The sequence below is a fragment of the Poecilia reticulata genome, linkage group LG23 (assembly GCF_000633615.1).
Source record: "Poecilia reticulata strain Guanapo linkage group LG23, Guppy_female_1.0+MT, whole genome shotgun sequence".
Classification (NCBI taxonomy): domain Eukaryota; kingdom Metazoa; phylum Chordata; class Actinopteri; order Cyprinodontiformes; family Poeciliidae; genus Poecilia; species Poecilia reticulata.
In genome coordinates, this window is record NC_024353.1 from 5907423 (window position 1) to 5928181 (window position 20759).

A 20759-nucleotide genomic window follows, 5' to 3' on the forward strand; every position below is an offset into this window, starting at 1 on the left:
TTTTATGTTAAGTTTACATTGTTATTTTCTTTCATGGCTTTGCCCTGCAGGACGACGCTAGAAATAGAAAGCCAGGAGTTTAGGAGTTTTGACTTCTGAAGTAAATCGAATGCAGCGTTACGGCAGGCGGTTTCTCTTTAATACTCAGGTTTTTCCTGACATATGAAACCGATTAGTTTAATAAGACAAACATTGTTCTGTCCTCTCCTGCTTTCCAGAAAGCAATAGAAGATGTATTTTCTTTTGCATTTTTCAATCATATCTTGGCTAGGGGCGCTATCTACCGTACGACATAACAAACCAGCTTGGTATTCATAATTTCCTGAAATCAGCCCATTTAACTCGGCATCATTAAGCCCTTGATCTCTCGATATCTGCAGTAGTTTTTCCATGTAACTTCAGTGATCCAGGAAGATGGTGATTGGACTCAATGACACGAGCTTCACCCGACACCTCATTAACTCTCCTCTCGTTTCTTCTCTCGCATCTCTTCTTTCATCTTTCTTCTCCTTCACTCTGCGCTTTAAAGCCATCGAGATGATGCTAATGCAACAACCATGTCCCACTGTCCAACTCTTCACATGATTGATTACATATGCAGACACCAACACACACACACAGTCATGCGCAGGCTGTAACCCAGCGTTCGTTTTAATGTTGTTTTAATAGATGGGTTTGTATTTTAAGTGCTGCTGAGATGAGTCCAGCAGTCATGTATTTTCTGCAAATTTACATCCTCTCTGAGCCCTCACGGTGACATCTGATTTAGTGGAACAACACTTTGGGCTGAAATAGAAGCCGTGGAGAATATCCATGTTAGGCATGTCCTGCCTCTTAAAGTGGGCTATGAGACAATGTTTTATTGTGGCCAAATGGGAAATGAACTCTGTGATTTCATTTTCCTGTTCTGTGACCATGACATTTTCCACTAGGATTGTATCATTTTGTTTTTGAGAAGGTTTGGTGGAGTTGGTGTGGGGGATTTTATCACTTTTTTTTCTCAACCCAGTGCGGTTTTCTACTGGTACATAGATGCATAAATGGATTCTCTGTTTTTATATGCGAAATTGCTCCATGTACGAATGTCCAGACACGTCCGAGGTTTCCTGTTGCAAATTTATTGGCCCGTTAATGAGTATTTATGTAGCACACACAGACTTTAATAGACACTTACCTGCTTTGTTAAATACAGACCACACAGTTTTACAGGAACACACGTATCCGCCATACTGTTACAAGTTGATTTACCAGAATGTTAATCAGATTTTATTTTATGTTCCCCTTCTGACTTGCTCTTTGTGGAGGGTGTGGGGTTTGTTCTTTGCAGCAGGTATGATCAAATATTTCACTGTAAACTCTCATATGGTCTTGGTTAGTTTTATTGTTTATGTGCTTGTAGATGACGGTTGTCAGAGGAATCAATACTCAGATAGTTAACAACCCCACACCTCATTGTTTTTCTTTTCCCTTAAGCGTTGGCTCTGCATATCCAAAGTAAGCATAACTTAACAGGTTTTATCTTTGGTTTTTTTTATAATTTCATGGAAATTATTATACCTCTGTCTCATCATTGTGTGTCAGACTTTTTCATTTTGCAAGTTTTGGAAAACAAGATGGAAGAAAAAAATTATTCTTCCCCCCCATTGCAATCCTAAACATTTATCACTATAGCTTACACAATTTAATCACCACATAAACACCACGTGAGCTTTGCAGCTTTGACATGCCACATAAACAGCACATTTACAAACCAAATGTACCGAATAAACGCAACTGCAACTCAAACAGCAATAAGCTATGTGGACACTTTAGTCACCTGGAGATCATGTAGGTTTAAAACTGAAAGTGAAACTACAAGGCATTTTTTGCTGCCTTATTAGTTTGGCTAATAATTATTCGACTACTCAACAGAGCATGGAAATATCATTCCCATAAGGTCAGCTGACGTAAGGACAAGAAAATCAATGTTTTAAATTGGCCATCAAATAGCTCTGATTTCAGTTTTACTAAACATTTCTGGGCAGAACTGAAACGGTGTCAAAATTTTAACAAACTGTTGTCTGACCCAAGTCACCCAGTTTAAAAGGCAATTCTACCACATACAAAGGATTTTTATGTAAGCTTCAAAATAGGTTATTTTTTAGCATTTAGCAGATGGACATAACTTTTTGTAACCCAAATAGACCAAGAACAGGAAAGTTTTATTCTTCTTTTATGCCTGACAATGTAAGAAAAAGGTTGCGTGCCTTTCACACGGTGTACGTAAATATCTCTGCGTTAGCCTACTATTTACAGACTTCTTTCCTTTGTTTATCTTTGGATTGACCTTTTAGCCATCTCACTGATGTCTTACCTAAACATTAGTTTCTGGCTTAGGAAGCTACACATTTAACAGTAAACTCAGTATATATTTAGTGGCTAAAAATGTTCGTTCTGAGCATAAATGTCCTCATGTTGGAAGTCCTGTTTCCCCTTCTCAATGCTTTCCCCGCCTGCGTTGACTTGGCAACGCCGCTGATGGCCCTTTAACACCAAACTGCTGATTCCAGTGCTGGTTCTAAATCAAACCAAAGGAGTCATTCCTTCCATTTGAACCCAAGTACTTGGTCCAAGACAGGAAATCTGGTACAGTAGCACCAACTCTTTGCTGGTCCAGACCAAAACAACTCATCAAGGGGCTGTGGGCAGCATCAAGGAAACCAACTTACCGTACCGCCATAGTGCTATTTCCGAATGATACCCAGCACTTGTAAAGTCAAAGAAAGATGTTTTTGTTTGGTTCAGGGCTTTAGCATCTCATGCTAGAGTTGGAGAAAACCATCAGCTTGTCAACACTTAGTTTCAGCTTGCTCACCGATGTGTGTCAAACATTTTGACTGTGTTTCCGTACACAAAACATGCCGACCAGCTGGCTAACCATTTTCCTCCTGTCTGCCTTTTTTTTTCCTTGCGGAAAAAGCGACAGCCAAGTTTTTATGGGGGAAAAAAAAGCTGCAAACATTGTGTGACTCCAGATAAACACACTTTGATCATTAAAATGTTTCCCATGTTGGGTTGCATATCGTTCTGAAATTATATTTGTATTTAAAAGACTGTCATTTTTCTTCTTATGCACATTTCACTCAGATGTCTCAGTTTCCCTTTGAAAACTGCCTTTTTATAAATATTGAACAACTTTAAAGATTTTTAGTAGCACAAGTTTTATTTTGACTCAAAATTGATCCTTGTTGGTATTTGATTAAATTTCCTTCTACAAATTTTTGGTAGTCATCAACAACTTGTGACAGGATTCTGGCTGGATATTTAACTCGTGCTTGTCGTTGTGGCTTATTACTTTTGCTCTGGAAGATGTTTGACTTGTTTGTGTGGGCAGCTGCATATTCAGAGATTTTAGCAGAGGGACTTTCTTTCAGATTTTGAACATCCTAACCAATTTCCTTCAAACTCGTGATAATAGTTTGAGTCAGATGAATAATATTTGGACATATTTATTTAATATACTTAAGAACTTAATACAAGTGGTCAAATATCCAGCCAGTGTTGTGCTGGAAGTTGGAATTAGAAAAAAAAAAATCCACATTAAATTCAAACTTATGCTTCTAATTTTCATTCTATGAATAATTTAACATTGTATGTTTGTTTTTTTTTTAGTTATTACTCCTTCAAAAAAAAAAGATCCATACAAATCACTGAAAACCTAAAATGTAGCACTTATGTCAGTGACAATTGGAAATTGTTGTGCAATTGTATAAAAATCTGAGTGTTCAGCCATCTATAAGGCAAGACTTTCTGGACTTCTGTCAATAAATCCTTTAAAATTGCCAAAGCCGTTCAGCGGCTTCTGATTTGAATCCACCAGCTGACACACCTGGAAAGCTTTTAGAGCAAACTTAAATAACCTGGCAAAGCATTAAAAGCTTTTCTGGATAAAAGAAAATGAGTCAGACAGCATGAGATTTGGTAGAGTATCACTAAAGTCCCTTAAGAAGACATTCCTCTGAGAGATGAGGGGTTGGTTGATATTTTGTACATCCTCACATGTAAAATAAAAAAGTTTAAATTATAAAGTCTAACAATATTTTTCTCTGGAGCAAAATTTCCTGTATAACCCCAAAAAAAAAAACCGTGATTATGTTTGTCTCCGTGTTCTGCACTAGTCAGCAGTTTCTGGTCGCTCGGCTGAGTTTCGTCAAATCTAGTCTTTTCTACTGTGTCCTGGTTTTTATCTGATTAAAAGCAGCCTTCGGAAAATCCATCAGGAAATCCCTTTTACAGAAAAACTCCACTGAATCACCTGTAGGAGCGTACAGCTTGAAGAATGTGTGACACTTCACAGAGAAAGAGAACTACTGCACGGATAGCTGCTGGTTGTCTGACTGAGTTATGTTAATGACACCGTTGCTCGCATATTTCACGAGATGTGAGCAAATACGTCATGTGTTTCTGGCTTTCTCCCACAGTTAAACGATCGCTATAAACGACGCCGTGTTCATATATCTCATAAGAAACTGCCTGTGTACACACGGGGGCTGCTGTAATTCCTGGGGGTCTCATGTCTGATTTCATGCCTTGCATTAAATCGGTGTAGGGTTTAATGTTGCTCTAAGGCGTGATATACGATACCCAGTGTTTCGCGGACACAGGATACCTTAACACACATGCACACACGCTCATTCCCATGAAGAAATACATACCGAATACAGCTGGAAGAACACACATCCACTCTCCTGTTTCCTCTCTACACACACACACACACACACGGTGCGGTGTGTCGGTGTGGCTGTGTGTCTTTCTTCGTTTTCCGAGACTATGCAAACTAACTCTGTGATACAGTTAGTGGAATGTGCTGACAATGTGTGTGTACCAGCAGGGAGGCGGTCTAAGATTTGTTTGAATTAAAAACCTCAACTGTTCTGCTTTACTGACACTGAACACACACCTCTTTTATGCTGTATTCTCCTTACAATGTTTTTTTTGTGTGTGTGTGTCCATTTAGCGCCAGAATTTCATTTGTTTGGACATCTTGAGTATTTTATTAATTGATTTAATGACAAAAGTTAAACAAAGATATTAGCTGGGCTTTTTTTCTTTAGTTGGTTGTCTTGTACCGCTAGTTTCAAAAAATATTCATAGCATAGTTTTCCAATCAAAAAGTGTGATTTATTTTTTTTGTAGGTTGGTCCAGATTAACAGTATTTTGGGAAATATGAAGTCGTTCATCTTTAACAAAAAAGATGTCACATAGGTCAGTGGAAACCAAACAAATCTGATAGTTGAAATAAAGTGAAAAAGAAAAAATCTGCAATGTATGCCTTTTAGCTTATGCTTTTTAAAAAAAAAAAAAATTTTTTTTAAAGCAACTAATGCCATTTTTGATGGTTGTCAGAAAAAAACAAATGTAAATTTAAGGCAAAAAAGAACAGCTTTGGCACGATAAGACGAGCGTGAGAGGGTCATGGAAAGACCTGAGTTGACGCAAGGAAGAATAAATGTTTTTTAACAGATAGAAAAACAGAAATGCAGTGGAAACGAGATAAGAGACCAATATCCAATAAACTGCATGTCAATGGGAAATACATGATTATTACACCCTTAATTTCTTTGCTCCATCCTTCCACCAGTTTTTCAGGGTACGGTATACAAAGTGTACATCCTCTACTTATATAGCCGTATAAATAACATTTTGTTTTTCATTCTCAATTGCTCTTTGGTTTGCTTTCACCATGTAATCATTACACTTGATATTTTATCAGCTTTAAGATTAGCGCACCAACAACTAAATAATTTACCAAGGCAGATTTTTGTGTTCAGCTTATCATTATTTTGGTGTTTTAATGTGAAGGTTTTTCTGTTATGGCTAAATAAAGAACTGTTTGGTTAGTCTGAGTTGGAGACTTTATTGTGTTTTCTGGTAGTTTTCAGAACGGTAAAATAGGCTTTATTACAAGTTTCGACTAAATCAATGCGTGTTTTTCGTGGATCAACGTCCCATTTGATAAAAACACAGGGGTTCCTGTACAGTTTTCTTAATTTCTCCTGTAAGAAGTGTGTCAACCAAACCACACAAGACAATCTTGGTTTAATAGTGCAGAGCTTTGTGTAACGCTGAACTTTAAGTAAAACGTGCAGACACTCCAAGACGGCTTGCTGTCTTCAAGCTTCCTGCAGCGGAAAGCTGGGCTGATGCTTCAAGGTGAATGCTATAAATTCAGTTTATTCCTCTTGAGCTGCTCTGCTCTCTGTTTTATCTCCCTCCCATCCGAACGCATCCCTGCACCCCTTCCAGTTACCCCCCACCCCCTTCATTCCTGCTGTCCCTCCTTCACTCCATCTTTCACTATGAAATACCTCAACTCTGTACATCCCCACAAACTCCTGTCTCTTCTTCCTAAAATCCTTCCATCCCTTTTCCCAGTTTCCATCCTTTAAAAGTATACATCTGTGTGGAAACGTTGCTCTGACCGGATCTGTGTTTTTCCGGCTGTATTTCATCCCCTCTCGCTGTGTTTGTCGTCACACTTGTCACTGCATGCTGAAACTAATCAATGATGTGTGTGACTGTGTGTGTTGTCAAAGAGCCCATTTCCAGCGGCTCTGTCAGTGGAACGACATTTCCGCCTTTTGCAACCATCATCTCTGCAGATATAACAAGACGCTCACAAACACACACACACACATACATACCATCAGCTATACCACCGCCAACAAAAAAAAAAAACGTACACTTAAGCCTCTCAAACGCACGCATAGTAACTTCCAAACCCATTCGTAGCTTTCTCCCTGGCAGCAGCGCTCCGAGATGCACACCCACACATAAAGACGCTTGCATAAAAAAAAAAAAGCATCCTCCCACACGAATGGATGTACACATGCTTATGGCAACACCAAAAAGAAACACATGCTCTGATCCTTTCACACAACAATGAGCTTAATTCGCATTCACGGTGTGCCGATGGAAGTCTGTGTTTGTCAGTCTTTTTGAGACGAGAAGAGGCATGCCGATTTGACACTTAGCCTCACAATCTCGAGTCATCGCTTGCTGCTTTGTTTCCTGTTTTTCTTCTGCTCTCCAGCCTCGCCACTTTTATTAGTTTTGTCCTTGAGGATCGGGGCAGTGACAAAGCCTGTTGGAGCTAAATTAATGTACAAAATATGATTTTATGAAAACTTTGGAATCCACTATTCCGCATTTTATTTGCAGTTTGTTGAAGGGTGTGCTGAATTCTTGCACCAATTACGTGAGATAATTGGATAGAATGTTATTATAGGAGGCAAGAGCAAGTGTGACATCCTAGAACCAAAAGTAATAAACTGGGAGGAAAACAAAAGTGTAAAAAAAAAAAAAAGGGATGCAAAATAAACCCACATGTTTTCCTCTGCTAATTGCTGGTTTTTCAAGGCACTCCAGCAAACAGTTTGTTAAACAACAATAAACAAGAGCATCATCTTTGAAACGGAAAAACCGAGCAACAAGCAGATAAACAATGATTTGAAGACAATGATTAAAATGCTGTCATTTTAGGTAAAGTCTGTTCATTGTTATGAAATTAAGACATATATTTCTTTATCCCTTATTCAAAGGCATTAAGGTGAAAACGGCGGTCCCAATTATTGACAACCCTGGAAACGAGTAATAAGAAAAACTTAAACTAAATCCGTACTTCATAGCAATTGTGTACTCACACAGTGAAACCTTTTGCAAATCCAACCTTTGATTTAAATGCATTTTTTTTCAGTAGAGGAAGAATCCCATAATAAGAAGTGGGGGTGAATTGTTGACACCTCTGCTGTTAAAGCTCTCTAAGATTTGTACATTCATAAAAAAATGGTCTTTCAGCTCACTGTAAATTTGTAATTTTTTTTTGCTTGATCATTCAGAGACAAGCAGATTGTAAATGTATGAAAAAGGCTTTTTGATTGCTTTTAAATAAAGGGTTGGCATGTAGATAGCGTCTAATGGTTGCTATGGAGATTTGGTGACCCATAAAACATTCATCTTTGCTGTAACAGGTTTACCTCTCTCTCCATCCACCTTACTAGGTTGGTGTCTGGATCAAATAAACATACTAAAATTAGAGCTTGGTTGTTTTTGCCTTAAAATAACGAGGAGTTTATTTTAAGATGTTTTACACATCTGTGGCAGGTGTGCCAGCAAGTATTGCCGGGATGTACGGTGGCAAATATAATGTTCGTTTTTCAGCCATTACTGTCCGACACCAAGAGGAAATTTTTCTAATTTACAGCATTCCTTGGGGCACATCTGGAAGTCACAGGTGTCTGTTACCGTGACTGGTTGCTGCCCGAGTGCTGACAGATTGTTAGCAGATGTCTTGGTCTCGGTAGCAGAGCGTTGGAACGGATTTACTGTTTAGAGCCCCGGCGAAGACAAAGCTGCATCTTTAGTCACACCTCTGAGCTGGTGTGCTGGTGTGTGGTCCACTGGACGGAGCCGGCTCCCGCCGACCGTGGCTAAAGCCCTTTTTACACTCTTCTCATTAGTCACACTGTGGGTTTTTCTATATCTGCGTATGTGTGTGAGAGAGTCTGAGCGACGGGTAGAAAGAGAAACTGTGAGGGAGCGAGAGAAGTTTTTTTAGAAGAAAAAAGGGAGTGAGAAAAATGGGGAATGTGTCAAGAACAGATCCTCATTCTGTCATGCAGTAGTCCCACCTGCCCTCTTCTCCTGCTCGCGTTCTCTTCCCTCCTTACCATCTTTGTCTCTCTGCCTCCCTCTCCCCCTTCATGTCTCTTTGATTTGTTTTCCCTCCAAATCCTCCAGTTATTTTATTCCCATCCCTGTCAGTGCTGTTTCTCTGTGCGTCTTGGTGTGTGTGCGTGTGTGTGTTATGAAGCTTCTCGTCCTCTTTTTTTTTTTTTAAGCTCTCTGATGTACAACAGCTCTTGAGGGGAGCTTTTCTTTCCCCTCTGGAACACAAAAACACACAGAGATATCCCATGCACCAGCTTTAACCTATTTCCCCAACACTTCCCTCTGACGGTGCCATCCTCTGACTCTGTGCTAAATCATTCATGTCCAGCCTCTCTGACCCAATTCCAGTTTAGTTTAAAAGCACAGACAGGGAAGAGCCAATTCTCAAAGTTATTCTCAAAAGCATGTTGTTTTCTGTGCTTTATGCTGGGCCTTGCACAATGACTCTTGTCTTTATCTTTTTCTTCGTTTTGTCACGGTTCAGCAGTAAATTTCATTGTATTTTACTGGAGCTATATTCAGTAGATCAGAGAAGACTAAAATAAAGTCAACCCATGTGTAATATATTCTTAGTGTTACTGTAAAGGCCTCAGATAATTGTCAGTGAACAATCGGCATCATAAAAACCAAGGAACACAACAGACAGGTTCTGGAAAAGTTTAAAAGCATAAAGAATAAAGTTATCAATCCCAAACTGCAAACCCCTCACAGACTCTATATATCCATCATCCAGAAATCAAAGCAGCATGGCACAACCTGCCCAGCCATGGCAGTCCACAGTGCACAAATCTGGCTTTTACAGAAAAGAAGCAAAAAAAATATTAAAAGGAGGCAGTAAGAAGTCATCATAAGGGATGCTCTGCTCAGGTGATACTAGAACTAAAACTTGTATTCTTTGTTTCTACTTAGTTGCACTGTATCAATGATTTTTGATACGCTATTATGGCACCAGTGCGTCTACTGCTTGTTGTGGTATTGTTGTGTGACTCTAGTAGTTTCCGTCTATGGACCTACAACTGAAGGGGTCGGTTGTATGGGACGCTTTTAAAATGGAAAAAGGCAAAATCGCACAAATCTGTGCTGCAACAATCATTGGAATTTTGGCTTTAGACTCCATGAAAAACTGTGGTGGACAACGAGCATCGTCATGCTGCGGGGTTGCTCTCCCTCAGCATCGACAGGGAAGCCAGTTAAAGCTGTAGTGGCTGCAACAGACTTTGGATCAGAGCTGACATTTACCTTCCAGCAGGACGACAACGTTTAACACCCAAAACTATATTTTAATGGCATGAATGCCTTTAAAAATCCCATGTTCCCAGATGTGAGACCTGTCTGATGTGAATTTTAGAGTTTTTTGGGGGGTTTTTTTACTTAAAATACATCTAAAAATACGTAAAATTTCCTGATCAGTTAACACATTTCAGATTATAGCAATTGCATCTTTACTCAGCTTTTTTAGAAAATGTCTTTCTCTTATTTGTAGAGTGTGGCCCAGTTTTAACATTCTATGTAATTATTAGTTGTTAGTTTTCTCTGATAAACTCTGTTTTAATGTAGTGCAGGGATACTTAATGACAGCGCTGAGCTACAGTTAACACTTAACAATAAACCAAACCTTTATTGGCTCTCTCCACTTTGATGCCGTTCACATGGCAGGCCGGCTATAACACATGTTCCATAAAGACCTGCTGTGTTTTTTCTTGTCGGGTTATAAAATGCGGCGCATGGTAGTTGTGTTTGGGAGTTTCCATGGGATTCTGCGAAAGAGAATCTAGACGCAAAAGCAGCACAAAGCCTCATCTAACAGGGACTATTGACTTCATGTCAGATATGTGTTTTGCTGTATAAATTAAATCCATGATGTGTAAGAGTTTGAGTGTGTGAGATGGAGAGAAAGAGGGAATTGTCTCAGTGCAGATAAGAACGGGGGGCGGTGGGGCTCACTGCTCACTGGTTGTGTGCCGCAGGTCAAAAGCTGTCAGCTGGGCGAGAAATACTTCTCTGCAGGATTTCACTCTGGAGACCAAGAAACTAGTAGCAATGAATGTCAGTGTATGCTGATATGTGCGAAGGAGAGAAAAATGTGGAAGGGGGGAAAGGCAACAGAAATGGAGGCAAAGACAAAATAATTAGAATTCAACTTTGCATGGAAAGTGAGGATATTATTTCTTTGTTGTTGTTACAGTGCGTCTCGGTAATAAAACTTATACATCTGAGAAGTCTGTTTATTCCCTCTTATTTGTGAAGGAAACACACTTGTGGGTTGAGCAGCAGAGTTGAGCATATGGGTTGTGCCCATAAAAAAGCCACCAGCTCTTCTTTGCCGATGCCAAGCAGCATATTGTTCTGGATATTGTTCTGTTCTTTTCACTCTGGATTTGATGTTGTTTATTGGATTAGATGATTAAAGATTTAAGAAACAAGACATGTACAGTAAGCAATTTAAAAATGTAATAATCAGGGCCACCAATTGCGTACACAACCTCAACAACCCATCTACTTCTCCCTTGTGGGATGATATCTCATTCCTGAACCAGCATTTGTCACAAATCAGTTTCTGTAGTTGTGTTGACCACTTATTGTGAACACCATGGGGATATGGGATTGTCACTGGCTGGAGAATCTCAAGTCAGTGTCCCTCTACATTGAGATTGCCTTCAATTATCTTGTTTTTCCAGTGAGAGATGTGGCCTCACACCATCACAAGGGGCACAGTCTGCATACCCAGCTCTGTTCTTAACCTGCAAATTCATTTTTCTTAATGTGGCTCCACTTACAGGGAAATAAACAGGCATAACTACAAAATAGTTGCTAGCAAAAAGCATTGTTACAACGATGAAATAACCCACCAAACACCAGTTTTCTTTTCCTTCCTCGCATTTCTGTTTGCACACAGCAAGTCACCGAAACAGAATCAACCTAGTGGCAACACCATTATGGGATGAAACTACTGTTTTATCAATGCTAGCTTTGCCTTTCACTACCACAGTCTCTGTTTTAGGGACTAGATCAGAGACCACCTCATTTTTCAAACTTCTGTTCTGGTTTTATCTTCAAACTCGAGACACAGATGTTCAAGAATTGCCTTGAAGAAACGGTTTAAAAAGGGCTCAAGCTCAGTCCAGTTCAGCTTCAATTTGACTTGAACTTAAAAATATCTAGTTGTGAAGTTCTCTGTTAGGAGACTTTTTAGAACACTAAATTAAGGCTTTTAGGAGCCTAATTTAGTGTTTTGTGTAAACCAGAGCAGACCGTAACGGAGAAAACAATGGATAGTTGTTTCGGTCAGTCAGAAACAGAGAGCAGAGAAAGGGGATTATTTCTCCAAAAGCTCTGTGTTTGTCTTAGACAAAGACTGGCCAATATCACTCTGAACTCAAATCTACTATACACACACTTGCGGATATGCACATATGCACAGGCAGTTAAAATACAACATGAGAACACACACCCCGGTGAGCGTTAGCATAGCTTAAACACAGCAGATTGCAGTGAATGTCAACTTCGTGAAAGCGATAAGACGGCATACATGAGACGCAGCTTTAGTGTGTGTGAGCAGAAATATGTGAGTGATCTAAGACCAGGCATTAGGGTTTCTGATAAAATGGGGGGCCTTAAGTGGTTTGAGGAAGGAGAGCGCCTTCCCATCTGTGTGTCCGCGTGTGTGTGTCTGTGTTGGGGCTGGGGTCAGGTGCCTGGCGCATTTGTGTATATCTGCTTACTGTCTGCCTTGTCGCGGCAGCGATGACATCATGGCACACGACCGGCGAATAACGGAAAGAATCCGTCGCCCTGCCTATTTCACAGATAGAGGAGGAAGGAGAAGTGGAACGATAGTGACAAAGACGGGGGTGTTAAGGGAGAGAAAGAAACGTGAGAAAGGTGAGCTTGAAGCGTATGGTGAGTGAGAAGTGGTACAAGAGTAAAATTATAAACAGAGACTTGTTAAGTTGTGACTAACCAATGAAACGCTCTTATAAAAACACGACAGCTTTACTTTACGCCACTTTTACCACCTGATGGGAACATTTTGCAGCCTGTTACCAGTTCACTATAAACTTTTTATATAAACACTCATGAAATTCAGGTTTTCTTTGTGCACTGAAAGGGATTTTACACTTTTAGCAGCACCAAGAAACGAGCAAATAAGAAGCTAGACTTAATGTGCATGACTCTACATAAAAAGCTTGTATTCTTTTGCTGGACTTGAGCTTGAGCTGTTATTTGATGACAGTAAGGTATCAAAACCTGTGTTAATGTGTGTGAAGTTTCTTCATCTCATTCAAACAGTGGCAGCTCAGGATACTCAATTTTTAGACTTTGTATGTTTTACACAGTACTCTGAAAAAGATTTGTAAAAATAAGAATTATCCCCATGGCATATTTACCGTAGTATGTCTAATCTTGTGACTAAAGCTTACACAGAATATTTTTCTCTGTGATTAAAAAAATGTTTGCTCTGAAAATTGCAACACTTAGATTAGTGTCTCAGCTCCTCTCTGTGTTGTTTATACTTGTGATTTATTTTGTTTTTCAAAGAAAGGTTGCCGAACTTGCTCGTTTGTTTGTCTCTAGGCAGACATTACTCCTTGCTAAGCATTCTGCCTGACTACTGGACAACCCTGAACTTTTAACCATATGACTTTAGTTGCTTCACCATGAATTAAGGAGATTGATCCAGTTAAGAATGTGGCCCAGTGTGTTGAGCTGTTATAACCCTAAATGTGCTAATGGTTTCAGGCTAACAATACTAAAGCACAGGAAGTTGTTGTCGTTGTGGTCACAGTTACAACGAAACTTTGGAGCATAAATTATGGTCGGTTGTAAACAAATTCAGTCATTTCTAAGGAGAATTGGAGGGTTGTGATAAGCAAATGGTGGAAACCAACAACTGCACATTACGATAAATATCCTCTGGAATTTGTTGTTGGCTCTCAAAAGAAGTTGGCAAATAATGAAGTAAGAGTATCTTGGTGTTAACCTTTCTGAAAAGCTTCTATTTTTTTCGTTACTTTTAGTGGTCCTTCCTTTATTCTGCTCTGCTCCTTAAACTTGAAAGGAGAGTTTCACATCCAAGGATCTTTATCCTCTGGGAATCTTTCGCCCTCGCTTTGCTCGCTCCATTGTCTTTTCCAGTTTCCGTGATAATGACACGTTGCAGACGGTGCCAGGAGCTTTCAGCATTCTAAGCGCCATCTGACACAAGAATCGTCTCACGATTTACCCAAAGATTGCTGCACTTGAAACAGTTTCTTTCTGATTACGTAGCAGCAACAGCAGTAGCCGCAGCCAGCGCTTGTCAAGAGCACGTGTTTTAGCTTTGCAAGCCGAGAAGGCCAAGTCGAGTGTCTTAAGTACGTGTTTGTGTATGAGTCTGACAGAGATGAAGGGAGAGACCCAGAATGAGACAAGTGCATCTGGAATGAATATAATATTATCACCAGCAATTTATAAGTGCCGAGTTCTGGCAGGTAACTCTCAAATATGGTACAAAACTAGACGCTCTGTTAGCTTTAATGAGAATAATGTTCCATTAGTCTTTCTTTGTGCGAATCTTAGTTTCTCTATCAGTGGAACAAAATGGCAAAAGGAGACACCGTCTGGGGCTTTTATAGTTTCTGATTGTCGACAGACAGGAATGGAAAATACTTTTGCTAATGAATAGATTAAATACTATTTCACGTAAAAGGACATACATTTCAATTATTTTTTTAAAGATTTTTATATCCAACAGACTCTTTTATTTACTAGTATTCCCACGCAGACTGAACAAGAAAGAACTGCCCGTCCGTCTAACTACCCATCAGCCACTTGTACATCTATTTGTTCTATCCATCCGTCCGTAAATCCACTAGTCCATCATCCATTTTCCTTCTCAGTGATGCTTCCCATCCATCCATCCATCCATCCATCCATCCATCCATCCATCCATCCATCCATCCATCCATCCATCCATCCATCCATCCATCCATCCATCCATCCANCATCCATCCATCCATCCATCCATCCATCCATCCATCCATCCATCCATCCATCCATCCATCCATCCATCCATCCATCCATCCATCCATCCATCCATGTTTAAGATGTTTGCTTTGTTCACCTCACCTGACTCAAAAGATTGCTTCATCTCCAGAATTAAAGACTACTTGCTAAGAAGTTGAGAAGTTATTTCTGCCATATGAATCAGCTGCATTGGAGCCAGGAGACACACAAACTGCAACATAATGGTTTCTGCTTATCTCTAAAAGTATGTGTTTAGACTTAAAGGTCATCACAACGTTTGCAAATCTATTTATATTTTATATTTCTAAATAGAAATATTTTGCATAGGTAAGTACTTATCTAATTCAGTCTGACAGATTTTACCAGCCCAGGGAGCCGATCTACCAATCCCAGATTTTTTTTGCTCGCTTTCAGATGCATAATGGGACGTTTGCCCACTGACAGTTTGGTCAGTGAGGTTGACCGAGGATATTTTTTCCCATAGTCCAAACACGCAATCTGTCTCCATTTAGATGTCATCATCTCGGCATTCCTACTTGCACGGCTTTGTCAGTGTTTATGTAAGAGCGCGATTGTGTGTTATACAAAAGGAGCAAAATAGGAATTTTAGGAATCTTTTCTCCGTCATTGTGGATTTCTGGGATGTATGTTTGTGGATGCCATGATGAAACAGAAAATTATGAGCACTTCTGCAAAGTCTGAAGATTGTTCCTAAAGCAGCACCAAAAAAGTCAGCGCTCAGAGATCAGACTTATTCCAGCACATCCTTAAACAATTGTTGCGGGTTTATTGCTTGCATCAGTTGGCGTCTCCGCTGGTAGACACCCACCAAATCTTTCCAAAACAATCTGGTGTTGGTCAAAGCTGCACAGCTTTAATACTTTTCTCCTGCCTTAATACTTAAACGGTTTTGCCACATTAACTCTAAAATATTCAAGGCCATGACACATGCAATTATTTTATTTTAATTCATTGTAATCTGTCGTGAAATGCATGCCTTTCCTTGCATGTTTGATTTATCTTAAATATTATTTTCTAAAAGTCCGATCTGTTGTTAGACCTCTTGATATAATGCTCAGCTTTCGTTGTATGTATGTGGATGTGTTGCTAGTGTGGTCTATCCTTCAGCTGTGAGGGATTGTAAAAATTCCTTCAGTGATTTAGATTCCCTCTGAAAACATACGATTCTGAGAATTAACTTTTTTGGATCTTAGCTTGGCCCAATTTGTGGCTGATGGGATGAATTTGATGCGGCTTGTTGCTTTCCGACCACAAAGAATGTTATTCATCTGTCAGCTTCCCAATCAAATCAGGAGGGAGAGCAAGATAGAGACAAGAAGGCTGGACATAGAGCAGAACTGAAACGGAGCTCAGAAACGTGTGCATTTGCATTTTGAGGAACCGAAGATAGTTTTTTTGTTTAAGTATACAACACTTAAAATCTGGGAGGTTTTTTATTTATATTAAAAAAGCCTCTTTTTTATTAAAAAGTAAATCAGTTGGATTTGGCGTAATTCGTAATCGCATCACTAAAAGTCTAGATGTTAGCTCAGTAATAATAACATCTTAGTGTTTCTGTTTATATTCTGTTTTGTGGAGTGTAGGCTCAGCAAAACAGGAAAACAAGTAACAAAAGTGTTGGTTTCCACGCAACCTGGCCTCAAATCCTCTCTGCTCTCTTTACAAATCAAAAAATAAAGAAACGCAGAATATAAGAGTGGAACAACTGACCCCAGGAGGAGGGTCAAGAAAGACCAGATAAGGATAAGCAAAATTCTGCCCAGAGCCGACGCTGCTCCTCCATTCAACTATTGTCTGTTTCAAAGAGACGGCACCGAGACTCTGTAACAGTAAATCTAACAAGAGCTTAAGGTCTGGATTCATTACAGCTCCATTATAGCTCACTGATGCTTTCTGTTAATGTACAGTCCATCTCTGTTTCTGCTGTTCCCGAGAAGAATTTAACGTTTGTTGCACATAAAAAATATTGTAATTTTTGCAGAGTAGCCTTGTGTTCTGTTGTAATAAATGCAGTAGTAATATATTTTATTTATGCATTGGGGACAGTAAACAATGTTGCCTCTGCACAATTTTTAAATATTACACCATATTTACTTTTTCACAGTAACTTTTAAAATAGTTTGACTTGACATGATGGATAAAATGGATAATTTTCTACACTAACGATAGGCATGCTGCAAGATAAGAAACACCATCGTGTCACAGGATTTAGATCAAGTGTGATCTAATTACTTTCATTTGAAACAACAACAAAAAATTGTTCTAAACGTATCATCGGAACATATTAATTACTGCGGTAATTGCAGCATCATCTATAACACATAAACAAAGATGTGGAGCAAAAACCTGCTAAATTCAGTTACAAATTGTAAAGCAAGACTGTGATCCATAAAGTCAGAGAAAATTTGAACTTAATGGAAAATGGCCACTTTTTTAGGCATCAAAGTGAAATGATTTTAAATGTCAGAAATGATATAAAAGAACATTCTTTTAAAACCATAACTTTGAAATACAAGTAAATAGCCCATTCCTAGTTGAGAGTTCAAAAAGCAAATTTATGTAACAACTAAAATGTATTTTTATAGGTAAGTCACGATGTGTACATATATTTTTCTTTTTATTTTATTTACTTCTGGAAAATGTGGAAGCTTGTTTGTTTGTTGGAGATATACAGCAGCTCCCCTGCAACTCTTCATGGACAAGCGAGTAGATGGACTTATAACCACAATAGATTTGCAAACTTTTCCTGAGGTGTTCATAAAGATTCGTATTTCATTTATATATGGTTTAATTAAAGCAATATTTCAGTTAACCCAGTCTGCTCTGAATGATCCATGTCCAAGGCAGCAGAAAACGAACACATCCAACCTGTATTGTTTCCTGCGCAGGCAAGAAGCACTGCTGGCTGCCATAAGCGAGAAGGATGCCAACATCGCTCTGCTGGAGCTCTCCTCATCCAAAAAGAAGAAAACCCAGGAAGAGGTGTCAGCCCTGAAGAGAGAGAAGGACAGCCTGGTTCAGCAGCTCAAGCAGCAGGTAGGACAAAACGCCCAAAGCCTGGCATCAGCTAGCTTATGAGCAGAGATTTCTGACCAGGTTTAAAGACAACCAAAGGAGGAGTATGGATGAAAAATGATGAAAGAGGTGGTGAATTGATAGAGACACTCAAAATAAAGACAAAAATCAACCTGGGGAACGTGAGAGCCATATTTAGAGAGGTGTAAATAAAAGCCGGGGCAGCTCAGGTGAGGTGGAAGTGATGGAGAGAGAAAAGAAAACACAGAAGGCAGCCAGTAAGTGAGTCCAGATGTGACCGCGACCCGTTTTAGGGTCTCACACACACACACACGCACACCGATTCTGTATTTATCTTAACTTTAATTTCACTTATTATATTTGAATCAGTGAAGATATTTTCTCTAGATGTACACTAACAAAAGGCCCTGTCTAAACACTGCATCACCACTGAAAGACAGTTAGGTGGTAACACCTTGTTCACACACCTGGGCCAAAAGCGAGGATATAAACTTGACCAAAAGCCCTTGTGGTTCCACAGTGGGGTGTATTTACACACATGCAAACAGAGAGACGCAGAGTTTGGCTTTTCCTGGGTAAAACTACTATTATACCCAACCCCGTACAGGATGAGTCTAAAGTTTCTTTTGGATTTAGGTTATTTGAGCATTGAAAATTGTATCCAACTGAATACATTTTAAATGGATGCCAGAAAACAGTTGAGAGTCAGTTTGAATTGGTGGTAAAAATATGAGCTGGGTGCTTTAGAGAGTATCTCTGTCCAATGAAATCGCTTTAACAAGCATCCCTTCTTCAACTTCCTCCCTCACCCCCCGCCTCGTCTCTTTGGGTTCCATATGAAGACATTTATGACACTTCTGAGTCTCCAAGGTGGTTACTGACAACACAGAAGCGCTGCTATGCTCTTCTCGGAGTGTGTGTTTGTTTGTGTGTACAGTGGTGTAAGAAGTTTATCCAGTATTTCAAGGTTTTCCTATCTGAAGGTCTCTGTTGTGCTGTCATTTTCAGTCCCTTAACATCTGAAAAAAAGCCAACAGTTCTAACATATTTTTACGGGGTTTTAGCAAGTCCATACCCCTTGAAATCTTCTTTTCATTTTGCTGTATTACAACCACAAACTTCAATGTATTGGTTTTTTTGACAGTTTCACCTATTTGTGACCTTGAAAACATTTTACAAAATAAAACCTGGTAAATGTGGTCTGTGTCAGAGATTCACAGGTCAAGTGGGATGATTTGTTGACGAGACATATGCATGTTCGTGCATTTCACAAATCTGTTTCAGTAAAAGAATGACTAAAACATAATTGTTGGAAGAAAGTCATAATATATCCTCTTTCAGTTTGCCTCAAATATGTGGAAGATGTGAGAAACTTATCTAATCAGATGAAATAGAGGAAATAAGTTTATACTAAACCACATCTACATGTTAGAATGACCTAGACAAAGTCCAGATCTAAATTCAACTGGAGATCTGTGGCAGGACTTCAAGACTGCTGTTCACAGGGGCTCAATCTGACGGCACATTAGCTAATTTACAAAGAATAATCCAAATCTGGATGCGCTAAGATGAAAATGTAAAATTTATAAATTACAGTCAAGTTATCCTTAAGAGGTTCCCAAACTTTGGGGCGCGCCCCCTGTGGGGGTGCCGTGCCATTGCAGGGGAGGCGCGGGAAGCCGTCTGGATGAAAAAAAAAAACATGAACGCTGTTTGCGCTTGGTTTTTACCTTAGAAATGGTCAACTCTGTTATTCCTATGTCAATTTGATACAGTAGGGGCTTCCGCACTTCCCATATATGTGTCCTCTGTTACTTTTATCAACAGTTAAAACTGTTTAATCCATTGTTAACATGTGGTAACCTGTTTTCCGAGCCGCCTTTAAATGCAGCATGAGCGCTACAACGCTCGCCCTGGGTTTACACCTGTGCGGCAGTGAAGGAGACCTGCTGCTGCTGTGCAGAGCAATACAGGTGTGTTAGGATCATGGCAGCAAACCAGCAAAACACAAAGAACTTTTCAAAGTTTTCCCCCAAACTATCAGTCTGTTGAGTAAAGCTGCTGGATGGAGGTAAAGTTAGCTAAAAGATAACTAGCTAATATCAATACAGCACCTTAAGTTTAACAAGTAGCCTGTAGGCTACCGATATTGTTGTCTATGTCCAGCTACGTACATTAATTTTGCCCCCAAAAAAGTCGATTCAACCCTCCCCCCGTCCGTTGTTAGAGACAGGGAGTCTCTAAGAATCCCCTCCCCACCCACAAACGTCGTTCAACCAAACAGTTATTTGTAATCCATAGGGGGGGCCCAGAAAATATTTGGGAACCATTGCTTTAAGATAAGATTCCAGTTAAAAACATTGATGCTTAGTTGAAATATAAAAAACAAAAAACTGAGCAAGAATTTCTAAGAACTATTAATAACTTTGCAAGGTAATGTACACCTGCACCAAATGTCGAGACACCAAAGAGATTGTTGTTATGCAAGCCAAAACTTAAAACGCATCGTAAGTATAAACTCTCATGAATCTGTATGAGAATGTGGTGTAGCATAACTGCGAGACAGATTTAGTCTAAGCAGATTTACGAGTCTGTGAATACGTGCAACAGAAAACACGCTGTGGTAAGACGTTCAGCACACACATAAAACCCCACCTGTGCGTGTGATTAAAATGCGAACGGCCCTGAAAGCTTTGCCTTTATGTCGACCTTTGACCTCTCACTCCAGACAGCTGTAGATCAAGATGACCTCAGCTCTCTTCACTCTCTTCTCCCCTGTCACAGCCTGCTTCCTCTCCAGTCCCAGTTTTATTTCTTTCTGTGTTACGAAGGACGGAGACAGAATGCGATGGTGGTTGCAGTGAAAGCAAAAACGGGCGATTTAAAACAAAACGACAGAGTTGTGGAGGAATACGCTTTCTACTTTCTTTTGCTGACGTTACTTTATAATTTCTACATTTTTTAAAGTTATTTTAATGAAGCAAAT

The 20759-nt window shown here is 39.5% G+C and overlaps 1 protein-coding gene across 15 annotated transcripts in view; it reads left to right on the top strand.

The window, feature by feature from the left end:
• The window catches only part of LOC103459282 (ELKS/Rab6-interacting/CAST family member 1-like), a 126387-nt gene that overhangs the window by 71496 nt on the left and 34132 nt on the right, over nucleotides 1-20759 (top strand). For all 15 annotated transcript variants that reach the window (XR_001776221.1, XR_532714.2, XR_532715.2 and 12 more), the window contains one exon: nucleotides 17626-17773. Coding sequence is in view for 12 of the 15 variants with exons in the window: in XM_017302870.1 (XP_017158359.1) it covers nucleotides 17626-17773 (148 nt within the window). In the remaining 3 variants the exon portion in view is untranslated. The remainder of the gene's footprint in view (nucleotides 1-17625; nucleotides 17774-20759) is intronic.